Source organism: Rhinopithecus roxellana, chromosome 2, assembly GCF_007565055.1.
Source record: "Rhinopithecus roxellana isolate Shanxi Qingling chromosome 2, ASM756505v1, whole genome shotgun sequence".
NCBI lineage: Eukaryota > Metazoa > Chordata > Mammalia > Primates > Cercopithecidae > Rhinopithecus > Rhinopithecus roxellana.
This window is the reverse complement of record NC_044550.1, coordinates 107,245,221-107,265,508: the sequence shown is the minus strand read 5'-3', so window position 1 is coordinate 107,265,508 and position 20,288 is coordinate 107,245,221. Positions and strand designations below refer to the sequence as shown.

Below are 20,288 nucleotides of genomic sequence, written 5' to 3'. Positions count from 1 at the left end.
GTTGCCCCCAATTACTGTCCCGCCGGAGGTTCTGCAGCAATGCAGGGCTGAGTGAGCAGCACACTGCTTTCATTTCAAGTCAACAGATAGGAAATCCGTAAGTGATTAGGAACACTTTCTGGTTTTGATGTACTCTCTGCTACTCCAAACGTGGAACTGTTCTTTCAGCACTTACATATGTGAGGGCTTTTTAGGAGTTGGGAGAAAAAAAGCCGTCAACACCACAGTTCAGTTTTTATTAAACCTATTGCTTCACAGTGCATAACTCCTTGACCACAGCAAACAGTCCTTTCTCAGTTAAAGGCCATGACTGCTACTAAGCAAGTTTTGTTCACTTTTATGTGCACAGGGCATCACAAATGGCACAGACTAAACTAATACCTTATCAATGCAACCCACCGAATACACTGAACTGGGTGAATGGAAGAATGAATGGATGAGACGAGACGCAGAGGGAGGAAGCATCAGCCTCAGCGGCACCCGTGCTTTGAGCCAAGATAAAGAGGAGAGTGTGATTTTGTTTTGTTTTGTTTTTTGTTTCGAGACGGAGTCTTGCTTTGTCGCCCAGGCTGGAAAACAGTGGCACGATCTCGGCTCACTGCAACCTCCACCTCCTGGGTTCAAGGGATTCTCCTGCCTCAGCTTCCCAAGTAACTGGACTACAGGCCCGCACCACCACACCCAGTGAATTGTTTGTATTTTTAGTAGAGACGGAGTTTCACCGTGTCAGTCAGGAAGGCCTCAATCTCCTCACCTTGTGATCTGCCCACCTCGGCCTCCCAAAGTGCTGGGATTGCAGGCGTGAGCCACCGTGCCTGGCAGGGAGAGAGATTTTTATTTTGTGAAATGAAGGTGGTGAGAAAATGAGAGGGCATGGGCTAGTGGAGTCGAGTCCAGGCTGGCACTGCTGTCTGCATGACAGCCAATAAGTTGGAAGGCAAGGTACTGGAGCACAGAAGGCAGCTTTATTTGGAAGAGCCAGCAAACCGAGAAGACATTAGTGTCCTAAAGAACCATTTGGGGGCAATGCGAATTTTCAGGCTCCTTTCATGTTAGGGCAAGGGAGAAGAGGGAGGGAGTTGAGGCCAAGAGGTGACCGATGACCACAGACATCTGGGCACTAGCAAGGGTCCGAGGGGGTTGGGAAGCCTCTTTGTTCCTGGTCAGGCCACAGTGCACCTGTAAATCCTTAACATAATGTTGCTACTTGTGTGTGGCCCTCCTTATCTCTGCGGGGGTAGATTAGGGGAAGGGACTGCTCTCATCCTTGCCTTAAAGTTAAACTGTACACTCAGTTTCTCCCATAGTGAGCTTGGCCTATGTGCAGGGTTCAGCAAAAGCAGTTAGCCTAATGGTATCACTGCAGGGCAGGGCGGGTGGGGAGCAAAATGGAGTTGGTCATGTCCCAGCCTCCTTTTCTCTGTTACCCTGGGAAGTGGTGAGTTTGACCCTGTACATCTTTCTCTTAGTCTTCATAAAGAGCAGGGACAGGTGGGGTGCCGTGGCTCACGCCTATAATCCCAGCACTTTGGGAGGCTGAGGCAGTTGGATCACGAGGTCAGGAGTTCAAGGCCAGCTTGGCCAAGATGGTGAAACCACATGTCTACTAAAAATACAAACAAACAAAAAAAAATTAGCTGGGCGTGGTGGTGGACGCCTATAATCCCAGCTACATGGGAGGCTGAGGGAGAGAACTGCTTGTACCTGGGAGGTGGAAGAGCCAGGATGACCTGGTTCCTCCTTCACTAATGGCAAACAGAATGCTTCACAGTACATACTCAGAAAGAGTATGAATAAATGAACAGCAAGAATCATTTGCCAACAGTCATTTGTGAACAGCACCCTCAGCCTTCATCGCACCCACACCCTGTCTAGTCTCCGGTGTTGGATGCACTGAATGGATGGGAATAACAAGGATTTGACGCCAGGACTCCTCTGCACTAGCGAATGATTCCTCAAATGACCTAAACCAGCCATTTAGAAAATGCGGACGTGTGACATGTTCTCAAAGGGCATTTACAAAACTAAATATTCTTAGGACACATTTTAATAATATTTAACTATTAAAATGCATATTTGAAGATGGGGATGTGGTTGGGGGAAACAGTAACAAAACAATTAAACATGTATTGCACATTTTCTTTGTGCCAAAAGCCCTGGTGTGAGGGGCTCTGCCTTTGTGCCCTTTGGCTCACTCCACAAGGGACTGTCCAGGGAGGAAGTCTGAGGGGACAAGTTTGAGGCCAGAGCCAGGGCTCTGAGTTTCAGTGTCAACACTGACCTCCGGTGTGACCTTCAAAAAAATCTTATCCTCTCTGTGCCTCGCTTTCCTGACCTGGGAGATGGGGATATTGAGGAGGGTTGCTGGAAGGATTCAGTTAGTAATTGTAGAAAGCTTAGTATGTAATGAGCATTCAGTAAGAACACTTCTCTTACTGCCAGGCACAGCGGCTCACACCTGTGTTCCCAAAGTATACTCACTGTGGAAAGCATAGGTGGGAGGATCCCTTCAGGGCAGGAGTCTGAGACCAGCCTCAAGAACAGAGCGTGACTGCTGTCTCTACCAAAAAAACTTTAAAAATTAGCTGGGCATGGTGGTGCATGCCTGGAGTCCCGGCTATTCTTCAGGAGGCTGAGGCGAGAGGATTGCTTGAGGCCTGGAGTTTGAGGCTGCAGTGAGCCGTGATCGCACCACTGCTGTCCAGCCTGCTCGACAGAGTAAGACCCTATCTCTCTTAAAAACAAAAACAAACAAACAAAAAAGACTTGGGAGGCTGAGGCAGGAGAATGGCGTAAACCCAGGAGGCAGGAGCTTGCAGTGAGCTGAGATCTGGCCACTGCACCCCAGCCTGGGCGACAGAGCGAGACTCCATCTCAAAAAAAAAAAAAAAAAAAGAAAGAAATACAAAAAATTTGCCGAGTGTGGTGGTGGGAGCCTGTAATGCCAGTTACTTGGGAGGCTGAGGCAGGAGAATTGCCTGAACCCAGGAGGTGGAGTTTGCAGTGAGCCAAGATCCCACCATTGCACTTCAGCCTGGGCAATAGAGTGAGACTGTCTCAAAAAACAAAAACAGAGAGAGAGAGAACAGCTCTCAATGAGATTGTTAGTACTGATTCCTCACAAAATCCTGCCAGGTATCAGTCACATTCCTTTCAGCTGCGGAAACCAAGTTAAGCTGAAGGTAAGCAGTTGGTTCAACATCCTCCAGCTAAGAAACCACTGCAGCCCTGGCACGGTGGCTTATGCCTGTAATCCCAGCACTTTGGGAGGCCGGGGCGGGTGGATCACGAGGTCAAGATGATCGAGACCAACCTGACCAACATGGTGAAACCCCGTCTCTACTAAAAAAAAAAAAATTAGCTGGGCGTGGTGGCACACGCTTGTAGTCCCAGCTACTCAGGAGGCTGAGGCAGGAGAATCGATTGAACCTGGGAGGTGGAGCTTGCACTGAGCCAAGATCACACCACTGCACTCCAGCCTGAAGACAGAGTGAGACTCCGTCTCTGAAAAAAAAAAAAAAAAAAAAAAAAAAATGACTGCAGAGTTCTAATTTGAACTTAGGTGTGTGCTCTGAAGCCAGCCGTCCCTGCCTGCCACTGGTGCCCAAAGGCCTGGGAGTTTGAAAGTGCACCCTGAGGGTACATGGTTTTAAAATGCAGCACTCTGACCAACAGAGAGAATGGACTGAACTTTGATCCATTAAATAAATCAAACCCAGAGACTGTGCAGCTACTCGGACATAGGTGTGGTCACAGTCCAGCTCAGTGGTGAAACACAAACCCCACCAGGGGCAGCAGAGGCACTTGGCAAAGAGCGTGGGCTCAGCCACCGGAGCCCCAAGGATGAACGGCAGCTAAAGCTTACCGAACAGAGCCTGTGCCCGGACTCAGCAGAGTTCGCTGGTATTTTAATAAAAAGCACGGAGCTCGCCCTGCATTCGGTGTGAGCAGTAACAGCTCCAAGCACATGGTATGATCTCAGTTTTCAAGGACGTCTGTGTATTTTTAAATTTTGTGAAATTCTCCACTAGAAGTTAAAACTTAGCATTTTAAAGAAATTATTATTAAAAACCATTTCTATCCAATAAGAGCTTTTAGTTGGAGAAGTTTCTGCATCTTGATCATTCCGTTTATTTAATTAAAAGAATTTGTTTTTAATAAGACTTATGAATAACATTTTCTTTTGTCCATACTAATTTAAAGTATCTATGTTAAAGTATACTTAAGCAATCAAGAAGACACAATGGAAAAAAGAGTCTCTCCAATAAATGGTGTGGGCAAAACTGGATATCCACATGCAAAAGAATGAAAATGCACCTTTATCTTACACCATGTACAAAATCAACTCAAAGTGGATTCAGGACCTAAATGTAAGACTTGAAATCATAAAACTCCTAGAAGAAAACATAACTAGAAAGCTTCTTGAGATTGAACTTGGCAAGGATTTTTTGGATATCTCACCAAAAGCACAGGCAATAAAAGAGAAAATATTGAAATAAGTAGGGCTACATCAAACCGAAAAGCTTCTGCACAGCAAAGAAAATAACCAACAAAATGAAAACCCAGCCAACAGATTGGGAGAAAATATTTGCAAACCACATATTGGATAAGGGGTTATTATCTGAAAAATGTAAGGAACTTGTACAATTCAATAGCAAAATACCAACTAACCCAATGTAAAAAGGCAAAGGGCCGGGCATGGTGGCTCACGCCTGTAATCCCAGCACTTTGGGAGGCCGAGGGGGTAGGGATGGATCACCTGAGGTCAGGAGTTCGAGCCCAGCCTGGCCAAAATGGTGAAAGGATGTGTGTACTAAAAATACAAAAATTAGCCGGGTGAGGTGGTGGGTGCCTGTAATCTCAGTCAGCTACTCGGGAGGCTGAGGCGGGAGAATTGCTGGAACCCGGGAGGCAGAGGTTGCAGTGAGCCAAGATCATACCATTGTACTCCAGCCATTGCAGACAACAGTGAGACTCCATCTCAAAAAAAAGAAAAAAAAAAAAAAAAAAAAAAAGGCAAAGAACCTAAATAGACATTTCTCCAAAGAAGAAATAAAAGCAGCGAGCGGTGTAGGAAAAGGTACTCAACACCACTGATCATGAAGGAAATGCAAATTACAACTACAACGAGCCCTTGTTAGAATGGCTATGATTAAAAAGACATGGAAACACATGTCGGTGAGGGTGTGTAGAAAAGGGAACCCCAGCACCCTGTTGGGGGGACTGCAGATTGGTGCAGCCATCAAGGAAAACAGTATGGAGGCTCCTAAAGAAATTACAATAGCACTACCATATGACCCAGCAATCCCTCTTCGCAAAATGACATCACCACCTCGTAAAAATATCCGAAGCCCTGTTTATCACAGCATGATTCGTAAGAGCCAAGATAGGTAAACAACGCGTGGGGCCATTGACGGATGGATGGAAAAGAAACTGAGGTATGTGTACACACTGGAATACTTTCTCAGCCCTATAAAAGGAGATTCTGTGATTTATAATACAATTTATAATGAACCTGAGGACATCATGCAAAATAAGCAAAATAAGCCAGACACAGAAACAAAGATACTGCATCATCCCTCTTCTATGTGAAATTTAAACAAACAAACAACAACTCAAATACACAGAAGCAAAGAGCAGAACCGTGGCTACCAGGGAGCACTGGGTGGGGTGGTGGGGTACTGGGGTGGGGGTGGTGGTGGGAAATGAGGAAATGTTGAAGTGTAGAAAGTGTCCACTATGTAGGATGACTAAGCCTGGAGATGTAAAGAATGAAGGCTACAGTGAATAATATTGTCAGGTGTATCAGTCAGTTGTTGCATTGCTCTAAAGAAATCTCAGACTGGGTGACTGATGAAGAAAAGATGTGTAACAGGCTTATGGTTCTGCGGCTGTACAGGAAGCGTGGCAGCTTCTGCTTCTAGGGAGGCCTCAGGAAGCTTCCAGTCATGGCAGAAGGTGAAGGGGGAGCAGGCTTCTCACATGGCTGGAGCAAGAGGAGTAAAGACGGGGGGCGGGGGAAGTGCTACACACATTTAAACAACCAGTTCTTGAGAGAACTCACTGTACAGTACCCGGGGGTGGGGTGGGGGGGCGGATGGTGCTAAAGCAGTCATGAGAACTCCACCCCCATGATCCAATGACCTGCCAGGACCTGTCTCCAACAATTAAGCGTACAATTTAATGTGAGGTTTGGTGGGGACACACATCCAAATCATCATGTATGCTGGAAATTTCATAAGAGAGTCGATTTTAGGTACTTTGACCACATGCATCGAAGAGGGTGACTTTGTGAAATGGTAGACATGCTAATTTGCTTGACTGAAGTAAACATCTATGTGTTTGTGTGTATATGTAAATAAACATCGCATATACCTTAAATACGTATAATTTTAAAAAGTATACTTTCATTTCTCTTCTTTCAAAAGAGAAAAATACTCATTTAAAATAAAAATTTTAAGAACACCAACCATAAAACAAGAGTATCATTTAAAAATGTGTTTGTAATCCTCCTTTGCAGGTGGGCTAACATTTCGAACTTGACAAAGACGTGGAACTGTGCTTCCAAGGCTGACAGGCGGGAAGGGCCCACACAGCCTCCGGGGCCAGCCCTTGGTTCCTCTCTCCATATTCTCTCCTTACCCTGAAACTTCGGTAGTGCTCATGAACATTAAAACGAAGCAAAGTGGCTGGGCGCTGTGGCTCACGCCTGTAATCCCAACATTTTGGGAGGCTGAGGCGGGTGGATCACGAGGTCAGGAGATCAAGACCATCCTGGCCAACATGGTGAAAACCTGTCTCTACTCAGAAAAAAAAAAAACAAAACAAAAATTAGCCGGGTGTGGTGGCGCGTGTCTGTCGTCCCAGCTACTGGGAAGGCTGCGGCAGGAGAATTGCTTGAACCTGGGAGGCAGAGGCTGCAGCGAGCCGAGATCGCACCACTGCACTCCAGCCTGGGTGACAGAGTGAGACTGTCTCAAAAACAAAACACACACACAAAAAAACCCAAGCAAAGCGATAGTCATTAGACATTTTAAGAATTTTATTTTATCCCTTGAGATAATCGGATAATGCTTGGAATTTAGGAATCTGAGCTCATAGTTACCTTTTTTGCTTTTTGTTTTTAGACAGAGTCTTACTCTGTAACCCAGGCTGGAGGGCAGAAGCACTATCTCAGCTCACTACAACCTCTGCCTCCCAGGTTCAGGCGATTCTCCTGTCTCAGCCTCCTGAGTAGCTGGAATTACAGGCATGTGCCACCATACCCAGCTAATTTTTGTATTTTTAGTAGAGACAGGGATTCACCATATTGGCCAGGCTGGTCTTGAACTCCCGACCTTAGGTAGTTCTGCCTGCCTCTGCCCTCCAAAGTGCTGGGATTACAGGTGTCAGCCACTGAGCCAGGCCTGAGCTCATATTTATCATCCCTTCTATAGAGACCTGCACTGTTAGCTCCCTACAGGATATACTTGGTGTGATGACATTTTCATTCAATTGTGTCATGCACACTCTTTCTCCTCAAGTCTGGCATCATTGGAAAATGCAGCTCTTACACACCCACACTTTAACGGCACCGTGACAAGTGCACTAATTGCCTAAGTGTTCACACGAGCAGAGATTTGCTTGGGGAAGAAAAAATGCTTGCCATTCTATTCGAGTGGCTCGTTCTGTTTGCAGTAGAGGCAGTAAACTGCTAGCAAGGAAATTACATTCTGACATTCTGACAGCTCTCTCTCCACTGGTGCACTAACTGAAATGCAGCCTAATACCTTTCATGAAGAGCAGTCAGAAAGTATAGGCAATGCCAGTCGACCAAAAGAGAAAGAGCAGCCACGATGACCTTCAGAAAGCTACTCACACAATGCAGTAGACTTGAGTCAAAGTGGGGACTGTGGTGACGTGGGAGCCCATCAACCAGAAGAGGATGGGAGGTGGCGCATGGGGGGCAGGAGGGTTTTCCAGTAGACCTGATGGACAGCAGACCTAAGCCTTACATTTACTCGAGTCGCCAAAAATTGAATCCAAATTAAAGCAAATTTCACAAAGATGATTCCATTCTGGTCTAGACTTTGCTTTTCATGGAAATAAATTCACAAGCTGGGCGTGGTGTGTAATCTCAGCACTTTGGAAGCCCAGCCGCAAGTGATCGTCTCACCTCGGCTTCCTGAAGTGCTGGGATGACAGGCATGAGCCACCATGCCCAGCCCCAATTTTGAGTTTTGGTTATCGATTAATACCAGTATTAAAGTAGGTGAAATTCTATGACAGTTCATTTGGCAGCTCAAAGCCCTGCTTTCCAATAGCTTATTCCAGTGCTTTCATTAAAAGGGGTAAACGGAAGCTTTTGAGTTCACGTCATCCACATTAGCAACGTGTGCGTGGGCGCAGCCTTCTTCAGTTGCTACCCTTTTAGAATGAGTCCCTTATTTCCTAGGCTAATGCTTAGTTTCTTTGTGAAAGTGCACTCAGACCGAGGTAGCATCCACTTTTAATGCTTCTGTGCTTTAAAAGTTGTGGTGGGAAGTCAGGGACCCTGAACGGAGGGACCAGCTGGAGCCGTGGCAGAGGAACGTAAATTGTGAAGATTTCATGGCCATTTATCGGTTCTCAAGTACCACTTTTATAATTTCTTATGCCTGTCTTTAATCTCTTAATCCTGTTATCTTCGTAAGCTGAGGATATACGTCACCTCAGGACCACTGTGATAATTGTGTTAACTATACAAATTGTAAAACATGTGTTTTTGAACAATATGAAATCAACGCACCTTGAAAAAGAATAGAATAACAGCGATTTTTAGGGAACAAGGGAAGACAACAATACAGTCTGACTACCTGCGGGGTTGGGCAAAAAGAGCCATATTTTTCTTCTTGAGAGAGCCTATAAATGGACGTGCAAGTAGGGAAGAAAGCGCTAAATTATTTTCCTAGCAAGGAATGTTAATATTAATACCCTGGGAAAGGAATGCATTCCTGGGGGGAGGTCTATAAATGGCCACTCTGGGAAGGTCTGTCTTATGTGGTTGAGATAAGGACTGAGATATGCCCTGGTATCCTGCAGTACCCTCAGGCTTACTAGGGTTGGGAAAACTCCACCCCGGCAAATTTGTGGTCAGACTGGTTCTCTGCTCTCAAACCCTGTTTTCTGTTAAGATGTTTATCAAGACAATACGTGCACCACTGAACACAGACCCTTATCAGTAGTTCTTTTTCCCTTTGCCTGTGATCTTCGTTGGACCCTTATCAGTAGTTCTGCTTTTGCCCTTTGTTCTGTTCCCTCAGAAGCATGTGAGCTTCGTTAGACCCTTATTAGTAGTTCTGCTTTTTGCCCTTTGAAGCATGTGATCTTTGTACCTACTCCCTGTGCTTACACCCCCTCCCCTTTTTAAAACCCTTAATAAATCTTGCTGGTTTGAGGCTCAGGCGGGCATCACAGGCCTACCAATATGTGATGTCACCCCTGGCAGCCCAGCTGTAAAATTCCTCTCTTTGTACTGTCTCTCTTTATTTCTCAGCCAGCCAACACTTACGGAAAATAGAAAGAACCTATGTTGAAATATTAGGGTGGGTTCCCCTAATAAAAAGTGACCCCCAAAGGCTAATGCAGCTTCTGGAAAAACATTTGCTGTTTCTAGGCACTGGCAAGTCTACCTCACTTTTCAGCAGGTTGAGTAGGATGGCTCCACACGCTCTAGAATAAAAATGAACGTGACATGCACAATCACTTCAGTTTATTCTTCCCATCAGACAAAAACACAAACAAACAAACAAACAAAAAAACCCCAAAATTTTAGAGGTAGAATTAAGAAAAATAGAAATTTAAAAGTTTAAATATTTACTAGCCTTTTTTCTAATGGATATTTAACCTGTATATCTCTTCTTTTAAGCTGAACCATAATTTCCAAGGGTACCAAATAAAGATTGTGACAAATAGTAAGTGGTTTTGAAATCTAGTGTTGTGTGTGTCTCATAGAATCCAGGTGAAACCCAGGGATATCAAACTCGTTCCTCTTGTAATTTAAAAGTTTGTAACCTTTAACCAACATTTCCCCATTTCCCCCAAGGTATTAAAGATATTTAAATCTTTTATAACATTTATGTTTAGGCATTTTAAAACCTTAAATGTCTTAAACATGATTCTGCTAAATAAGGGAATTATCCCTTAGAAAAAACAAGAACCAGCCAGGCATGGTGGCTCATGCCTGTAATCTTAGCACTTTGGGAGGCCGAGGTGGGCAGATCACCTGAGGTCAGGAGTTCGAGACCAGCCTGACCAATATGGAGAAACCCCATCTCTACTAAAAATACAAAATTAGCCAGGCACGGTGGTGCATGCCTGTAATCCCAGCTACTTGGGAGGCTGAGGGAGGAGAATCACTTGAACCCGGCAGGCGGAGGTTGCGGTGAGCCGAGATTGCGCCATTGCACTCCAGCCTGGGCAACGGGAGTGAAACTCCGTCTCAAAAACCAACAAAAAACAAAAAACAAAACCAAAAACCAACAAACAGTGCCAGTTTTGGTAGGCAGAAGTCTAAGATGGCCTCAGAGAACCCACCTACCCCCGTCCTGGGGTACATGGTGTAATCCCCCCCGAAGGTGAATGGGATTTGTGAATGTGATGGGAATTCCCATGGCTAGGTTACTAACCAGCTACTTTTAGTTACTCAAAGGGAAACTTTATGTCCTGGGTGAGAACCTGACCAAACCACGTGAGCCTTTAACAAGGGATCAGGCCCTTCCTGAGGTCAGGAAGCAGGTGAAGATGTAGCTACCATGTGAGAGGGCCAAGGAGCTAAGACCTGACTCAAGAGAAGCTGTCAAGAAGGTGGGGATGGGCCAGGCGTGGTGGCTCACGCCTGTAATCCCAGCACTTTGGGAGGCTGAGGCAGGTGGATTATCTGAGGTCAGGAGTTCAATACCAGCCTGTCAACATGGTAAACCCCGTCTCTAATAAAAATACAAAAATTAGCTGGGCACGGTGTTGCATGCCTGTAATCCCAGCTACTCAGGAGGCTGAGGCAGGAGAATTGCTTGAACCTGGGAGGCGGAGGTTGTGGTGAGCCAACATTGTTCCACTACACTCCAGCCTGGGTGACAGCCAGACGCCATCTCAAAAAAAAAAAAAAAAAAAAAAAAAAAGTGGGGACAGCCAGCAAGAAACAGGGAACCTCTGTCCCACAGTTAGCAAGAAAATGAGACCAGTTCTACAACTGCATGGGACTGAATTCTGCCAAGAACCTCATGAACTCCCCAGCCTCAGATGTCAGCCACAGCCTAGCTGACAGCTGGATTCCAAACTTGTGAGAAGCTGAGCAGAAAACCTGGCCAGGCCATGCCCGGGGGTTTTGATCTATGCAATGAGAAGTAATAAATGGGGGTGATTTTAAGCCGCTAAGTGTATGGTCATGTGCTGTTGAGCAATAGAACACTGATATCCCAAAGTTCTTCCAAATACTGGAAACCGGTGGTGCCAGCACATTCTGGGCTTCCAAGTCCAGATGGCGGAGGGCTGCATTCTGCCCCTTTCTTCTCCTGAAAATCAATCAAACAATAAATGTTTAAGTAAGTAAAATATTATTTTAAGAAAGGAAAATGAATCTGAAACAGGAAATGGGGGAAAACGTTAAAAAGCAATTCCATTTTCAATGCTTTTAAGAGACGTTGTTAACTGTAAACCACGCTACAGCAGATGAGCAAAGGACTGGGCAGCAGAGCCTGGAGGCCATGGCAACAGGCCCCTTTGTGACACACGGAAGGTAGTGAAGAATGGGACGAGTGGCCGCGATGCTGTCTGAACTGTGTTCAAGCTGTTAGAATGCAGATTCTCAGCTTTATCCTGAGCCGCCTCGATGATAAAATAGACAAAGAGAAAGCAGCAGGAATGTTCTCGCAACCCAGAACTAGAGGACTAAGGGAATGACAAATCCCCAGTCCCCTTATCTGGCCAACTTCAAAATAAGAGCAATATTTTCCAGGCTGGAAACAGAAGGTCCTTCCTCGGGAGAAAATGAAACTCTTCAAACCCAAGACAAAGAAACTGACAAAGCGAGCTGGCCCACAATGGCACAGAGAAGTCCAGGAGCTAAGCAAGGAGCACACCCACGGCTTTCGGTCAGCTTGAGTGCCTCATCAGGCTCAAGTCAAGCCAGAGGAAAGCCTGCAAGGTGAAAACAGAGCGAGGCCTCCTGAAAGGAATGTTTAGAAGCAGCCCAGGAGAAAACCAGGCAAATGTAAGGATTTATTCTAAAATACAGTTAGCAAAAATGAGATACTAGGGAGCTCTGAAACAGGAATAGTAATATAGCAAAAGGACCATCAGGACCAGACCAGTCTCTTCAACATTAAAAAGGACAGCAGAAATAAAACTCGTGACAGAAGGAACTGAAGACAAAAGTGGAACGAATCCCAGAAGGGGAACAAAACAAAGATGGACAATAGGAATTCAATCAAAAAATGTGAGAATTTAGCAAGTCAAGCAACCTGTAGTTATGAGTCATGACAACAGAACTGAGATCACCTCTGGGAATTAAAAAAAGAACTGAGAAAGCAGAAGGGAAGAAATGATCAAAGAAATAACACAAGAAAAGTCCCCACAAGATGGGTTTTCATGGTGAAAACTGAGTAGCAACCCCCAGAAAAGGCCCACGCTGACATACATCACCAGGAAATCTCACAATGTTGTAGAGAAGTAGCATGTCCCCAAAAGAACATCTCCAAAGATTTGTGAGAGTAATATTAGGCCACGAATAATCAACTGGGAATAGGAATGACACTGAACTTTTCAATGTTAACATTGGAAGCCGGAAGACAGTGGGTTCCATGACTTCAAGATTCTGAATGTAATTTACCTCTAAACCAGAAACTGACACCCAATCTATCAGGAGTAGAATAAAGACACTTTCAGAAAGACCGTCACAAAAAATTACTTCCCATGCAACTCTTTCTCAGACAATAATCGGATATGCTCTATCAAAACAAGAGTTAGGCCAAGAGAAAATTATAGAGTCCATGGTAAGGAGAATATTCTGGAACAACTATAGATGCCAAAGAGAACAAAAAATGGAGTCTGGGCCACCAAGCTGAGGGGCTCCCTGAGGAGAATGTCCAAGGGAAAAAAAGGAGCGGACAGACTTCCTGCTTTGACCATATACATGAGAGGCTGCACTTGTGTTTTTCTTGGGCGTTTTCACACTCCTCCCTTTACAGCAGTAGCCAATCTCTCTGCTTGGAACACTCCCCAGAGAAACATACGGTCTTCTTCCTCATCAGCTTCAGGGCTGGACTCAAATGCCACCTTGCCACTGAGGCCTCCTGTCTTCTCAGAATGTCCCTTCCCATCGCAACCCCTTCCCCGTCCCTTCCCATCAGTGTCACACATTCCTTCCTCAGTCTCTCTCCTCAGCACTCACTACTCTAAACACTACCATGTATTTCCTCATCATCTCCTCCTACCACCTGTCCCCACCAAATGTAAACTCCAAGATGGCAGAGGACTTTTGTCTGTCTGTTCAGGCAAAATAATATAGTACTGTTGAGGGAAAATGTTTTCTGAATACATGAATAGTCACAAGTTTAAAAAATGAGTAAAATAAAAAGACAATTGTTAAAAAAATGTTGCTAAGTAAATGAAAAACTGCTTGGCACAGTTTACTGCTTGGCACAGCAGTGAATACTTACATAATCAAAATAATGGAAACACTGTATATGGATTAATTACGTTATAACTAATGTAGGAAAACAAGATCAATGGAGGTCTATTAGGTTACATGGTCTTCCTCCAACATCATAGCAAGTCAATAGGCAATTTCTAAATTTAGTGACTCAAGAAAGAATAATATACACATTTGAAAATATGAAAGGAAGAATGAGAAAAACAGCTTAAGGAGTTGTAAGTGGGTACAGCAGGTTGCATGGGACTGCTGTTTTATTATATATATTTTAGCTCTCTTTGTTTAAACTATGTATTTACATTATTTGATAAAAATAAAGGCATTTACTTAAAGGGAAAACATGTTTCTCCAAAGTTCTAAGAAAGCTTAATTCTTTGTCATTCATATCATAGTGGCACATAGTGAGTACTCAAGAAATATGTTGGAAGTAGGGATAGATTTTGACTGTATAAAAATATACAAAAAATAGCTTCTGGATCTCACATTAAATCATACAGTACTGTGTAAGGTGACAACAGAAAGGCATGCTTCATAGAGACTGTTTTTGATACAAAACATTGACCAAGGTGAAAAACATGCAGGCATTAAAATGACAACCAATAAATTCATACTAATTAAAAATGTATAAAATTTCCTTGGTTTTGTTTAAAAATAATAAAAAGTTAAACGCTTTTTACTTTTGTGGCTATAGTTTTGGGCCTTATCAAGTAGCTATATACCGCCACCTGGTGGCTAGTTCCGCATGGACAGCCTGGCTTTTGGTCAGGGTAGAGAGGATGTTCACCTTTACGCCTCCTCCACTAAAAGCAAATACATCAATATCCAACCTTCCATTCATCCACTCTTCTCTCTCAACTTAGCCACGGAATCCTGAACAGGAGTATCAATGGGAAGGAAAAAGAGGCAGTAAAGCTCATGGATTTTATTAATAATTTATTGTCAGTAAGAAAGACTGGCTAATGGTAGTTTTCATTAAAAACCTTTACAAGACCATTGCATCACAAATATACAGACACTATAAAAACTGTGTCATGGTGGTTTTGGCTCTAAACAGGTATGCAGAAGGTCCCCGTTACACTTTCCAATAATGAAAAATGTTTATAATTCTAAATACAGCAACCCATGTAAGACATGTTCATGTATCATCTCTCTCCCTCATCCTATGTACAGCTAGAAATGCACTGAAATGTACTAAAAAAATGTCATACTTCAGTGGGAAAAGGGAAAAGACAGAGTAAAACCCTGGTTATAGTAAAAAAAAAAAAAAAAAAAAAAAAAATCAGGGTGCTAGATAATGGCACTAACACCACCAAAATTCAGTTGAAACAAATGCACAAAATATGTTGGAAATCTAGTTAAAACTATGACAAATCAAATCTGTACATAAAATTTACAAAAAAAGAGAGACAGGAAAATTAAAATAATCAAATCTATATAAATACATGAATCATGCTGACGACAGAGGACAGGACTGACTTTCGTTTCATTATTTTAACACAGACAGATGTAAATCCCAGAAGATGCTGGGAAATGGCACAGCCGATGGAAACCTCACGATGACAGTAGTCGGGACACTGGAAATGGCTAGTACGTCCAGAGGCGCAGGACCCAGCGCAGCCCTGCCCATTCAGGTCACCAAAGCAAGCCTGGAAGCACTGCTGCAAAGAACAACGTGGATACTCATGTCATCTCTAGTTCACTAAAGTCAGGCACTTCGGGGGGAGTTGCGAGTCAGACTTCCGTGTGCTGCTGGGAATCCAGGGGCGGGATCGTCACCTCTTCAAAGTGGCCGTCGTCCCCACTCTCATAGTCACTCATCATCACCTCGGACTCCACTTCGCAGCAGGCTGACACGTCGGAGCAGGAGGCCGTGGAGGCGTACACAGACATGGGCACGCTCTCGACAGCGGGCGCCTCCACGTGTCTGTGATACCCTGGCGGGTAAGGGGCATGGGATTCTCTATAAGTACTATTCTCACCAGTGCCTTTTGTTTGAGGTTCACACATATCGAGGGGATAAAAACTGGGCAAATACTGATTCAAGGTGAACCTCTGCCGGTTTCTTGATGAAGAACCCAAGCTGCCCGCGGCAGGCATGTCTCTAGGAGGGTGGATGGACTCAAACTGATCACCGAACTCGGGCGGTAACGGTGGTAGCTCGTCGGCGGTGGGGAAGTCCTCTGGGGGTGGAGGGAAACCACTTTCGATGTCGTAGCCTCCAGGGTAATAGTCCGTATCGATGGCGTTTGGATCTGCCGAGTACAGGGGTGTCTGCTCATCAATCACCTCATAGTTGGGGAACTCTTGTATGTCCGGCAGAGGAACGCTTGGCATCCAATCTGATGTATCCCAGTGATACCCTTGGTAGAAAAGAAATGAGATGTCAGTGTGTTTTCTCCTAAGCTTTTGTGCCATGGAAGGAGAGCTCAGTGTATCAAAGACACAACTGCATTTCTGCCTTCATTCAAAGGTCACCAGTGGAAATTCCTCATCTTTGCTTTGAAGACATCCCCCAACCACTCCAGTTTAAAGACCCTTATGACCTAGGCTCGATTTCTAAAATGTGGACTTACAGTTTTATGTACACAACTTAACATTCACGTAAACAAAAGGAGTCCTAAGAGAAATGGGATGCTAGTATCTAAATTATATACATTTTTCCACAAATGATTCTAACCATCCTTTTAACTTTTCTTCTGTAATGTAGAACCCATTGCTCTATAGGAAGAAAAGTATTGATTCAGTCTTAGGACATTAGTGAAATATCCAGTGTCACTTGATCTGCACTACTACTCATTAAAAAAATACTGATCAATGCAACTTAAAAAAAACTTTCATTTCTATTTTTTGTAGAGACAGGGTCTCACTATGTTGCCCAGGCTGGTCTTAAACTCCAGGCCACAAGCAATCTTGCCAACTCAGCTTCCCAAAGTGCTGGGATTACAGGCGTGAGCCATCAGGCCCAGCCAATGCAACTTTTTAAAGGAATAAAAGTAATCTTTAACATGCTGAAGTTGAGAAAAGAAGCTGCCTTCATAATAATGTAGCAAGTTTAATATTAAAATTACTATTTTTCATTAGCCCTCAGATAACAAATTAATATAGATATGTATCAAAGCATGCCCCCAATTCAAGCAAAATACAATTGAACAAGCATTGCAAGATTATAACACAGCCTCTGATACACTGTATCAATCAATCTGTGTTACTTTCAAAAGGACTTTGATCCTTTTAGACTATATAAAGCATCACTATTTAAAAAAAAAAAAAACTTCCAATTTTGGAATAGTTTTTTTTTTTTTTTTTTTTCTCCTTAGGATTTAAAAAATCCTTGGAGAGGCGGGAGAAGGTTAGGCAATCCGTGCTTCGAATGCAAAGCGCACACACATGCAGCCGTGTACTCAGTTACTGCTGCAAACACTGGGCGACCCAGTGTAGTCAGTCGGCACTGGGGCAAGGCTTGACCCATTGTTTTTAGTGAATATCAATGAATAACTGGCATGCATAAGTCACCTCTTGGTTTGCTGAGGTCAGGAGCAGCTAAAGATTCTTTTGGTGGCAGAGTAGAAAAAAAAGAAAACATTTGTAATTAAAACAGACCGCTGAAAAGGCAATAAAGGTAAGTACACAGAACAATGAAAACTGCTTACAAAGGACCAATTAGCCATACAACACATCCTTACGCCAGTATCTATGACAATCCCAAATGGCTGAGAAATGTAGGTACCACAAATAAAATGGAATATGGAAGTGGAGGAAAAACACCGGGGAATGATGAACCAGAGACTTGACCAGAAAACTCAAATATTACTTTCTTTTCTTTGTTTCTGACAATCACTGCCTGAAAACACAGAATTTTCTTAGGAATAATTACAATAAAACAATCAGGCTCTAATAAAATATAAACCGATCAGACTACATAGGTGATAATCCAAATACATCTACAGCTACATAATGCACACTTTATAGCACATTGCAACTTCAAAGGACATTAAATTCAGAGGAATTCATCGGCAAACTTAGATACTTAAAGACAGGTCTACAAGCTGAAGATCTCTCCAAACTGTATGTAGTTTGAATATGATTTAATATTTACACCGTGAGCCATTCCCTAAAGAGACCACGGCTACACTTACCCCCCATGTCTGTAATTACACTTGCTCTGCCAGCGCCCCGCATCTATACACAGAAGCCTAGCAGGAAGTGTAACCAAATGCACGGAAATCCCACTATCAGGGCCATGAGACGCCTGCCCTGGCCCTGGCTAACCTTCAGGTTCTCTCTTTGAAATGGGATGAAAATCCCTTAGAGTTGTTATGAGGATTAAACAGGATAATGCAGGGTAAGCACTGTTAGAAACTATCAATAACTGTAAAAGTAGACATCAAGGTAGAAAAACGGTCACATCAGTGATTTTTTCATACAAGGCTTTCTATGCATTCAACAGTGTTATAATTTGGGACAAATATTTGATAGTTCACTTCTGGAAATTTTCAATAATTTTAAAAGACTGTGGTGTCTCTAAAAAATGAATAAGCCAGCATTTAGGTAACATGTATCTACAGAATCATTTTTAAGTCTAGTAACAAACGTAGCAATTCCTTTACACAAAAAAAGATTTAACTTTTGTTACTTAGGCACTAGTAATAGCTTTCAAATTTAAATTCAAAGTAATACCTTTCAACTTTAAATTTCATGTACACTTCTTGGATATGCCAAAAAATATTTTTCAATGAAGAAGATTGCAATGAAGGAACTACTGAAATTCTGCTTCTATAGACTTCAGTAATATTTACAACACTGAAGGTTATCAGTTTAAAACTAAAACTTCACTAGACCAAATACAGATACGTTTCTGATTCGCCAAGTTAAAACATGGTACTTCTTAGGAAAAGAAGCGTAGGTGTCATCAGTGACTGTAACGATGAACACTGCAGCATCTAGCCTCTTCCGCCCAATATCAAATGGGGCACAAAGCTATCCTCCCGCCTCCCTCCTCCTGACAGCGTCATGTCCGAGCATAAAGGATGCCCCGCGCTCTATGACGACGATGTCTGTGTACTCGACAGCCTACGTAAGCAGTTCTCAAGTGGGATCTCTAGGCCGGTACCATCAGAGCCACCTGGGAACTGGTGAAAAATACAAGTTCTCAAGTCCCCACCCAGACCTACTGGATCAGAGATGCTGGTGCTGAGAAGCAGCAACTGGGCTTTTAACCGTCCTCAACCCAGACCTACTGGATCAGAGACGCTGGTGCTGAGACGCAGCAACTGGGCTTTTAACCGTCCTCAACCCAGACCTACTGGATCAGAGACGCTGGTGCTGAGACGCAGCAACTGGGCTTTTAACCGTCCTCAACCCAGACCTACTGGATCAGAGACGCTGGTGCTGAGAAGCAGCAACTGGGCTTTTAACCGTCCTCAACCCAGACCTACTGGATCAGAGATGCTGGTGCTGAGACGCAGCAACTGGGCTTTTAACCGTCCTCCAGATGTCACATTACAGTTGGAAAAGTACTAGCCTGTGCCTTCCCCATGTGATGAATTTCAGTGCACTAATAAAGGGCTATTTTAATTTAAAATAATTAGGGGAAGGTGGTCAATGTCCTTTCTTACAACTCTGAGCAGATAAAGCTTCACATTAAATAATTTTCACTAAACTAAATATGAAAATATGCTTTGCCCATGCTCTACACCCTTTTCTTCGACCATACTCAGGGAAAAACCAGAAGTGAAGAGTCAGTTACAGGTTAATTAGGAAAGCCTTATGTTATTCAAGTCTTATTCCTGTTCATATGAAGAGGAATCTTTGTTTCAAAAAATTTTAGGTAAAATTACTTCTGAACTTTTTTTATATTGCACCACCTACAGATAAGCTCTCAAGATCTCATGGTTACTTCTGACGTCTGTGTAAGTCACTATGAATGGTAAAAAGCGACAAAGACATACATCAAAATATTTTTTGCAAAGCACCCATATTACTTATCTACACACCTGCATAAAATAAAAGGACTCAACCCCCTCAAAACCACAAACTGTGTTTTCCTACCACTGCAGTAGGCAATGCAGCCACGCTCTATGGCACAGCTGGGGCAAGACAAACACAAGCACAAGCACTTACAACTGTACCTTCTGTGCTCACCGTGTCAACCACAGCATTGACAAGGTGCATTACAGTCACTATGGAAGCTTGCAAAAAGGTACAAAAGCAGTCAATTAGGAACATCTTCAGTTAGTTAGAAAACAGTGCACGAAACAGAATTTTATATTATATCATTGCTACCTCAAATTCAAACTGAGGAGTGCTTTAACACGACCACGTAATGATGCGCGGCCTCCTCACTGTTAACTGTGTGTCTCAGAGGCTTTTCTAATCAAGCTATATATTTGTCATTATTAATCAAAGGAATCATGTAAACGTATTTTATTGCAATTTAGACAAAACATTTTAGCTTTAAATTGTTCCACAATTACAATTATGGATCATGTCAGGCCAGAACGATGCTTATTTTAACATCTTATAGGCAAGCCTTGACATTCCAAGACTACAATCTGTGGTACGCCACTCTTGTGGCTGCGTAATCACTCACACATTGTCTCCAGAAAAAAGAAATGGAAGG

The 20,288-nt window shown here is 43.4% G+C and overlaps 1 protein-coding gene across 2 annotated transcripts in view; it reads right to left on the bottom strand.

Moving 5' to 3' along the window:
• Nucleotides 1–14,588: 14,588 nt before the first annotated feature.
• Nucleotides 14,589–20,288, bottom strand: part of FAT1 (FAT atypical cadherin 1) — a 140,781-nt gene continuing 135,081 nt past the window's right edge. Inside the window, exon 27 of one of the 2 annotated variants that reach the window (XM_030919690.1) lies at nucleotides 14,589–16,029. In XM_030919690.1, the coding sequence (XP_030775550.1) occupies nucleotides 15,401–16,029 (629 nt within the window). In that variant the 3' untranslated portion in view covers nucleotides 14,589–15,400. The remainder of the gene's footprint in view (nucleotides 16,030–20,288) is intronic. The other variant, XM_030919694.1, reaches the window with a different exon arrangement.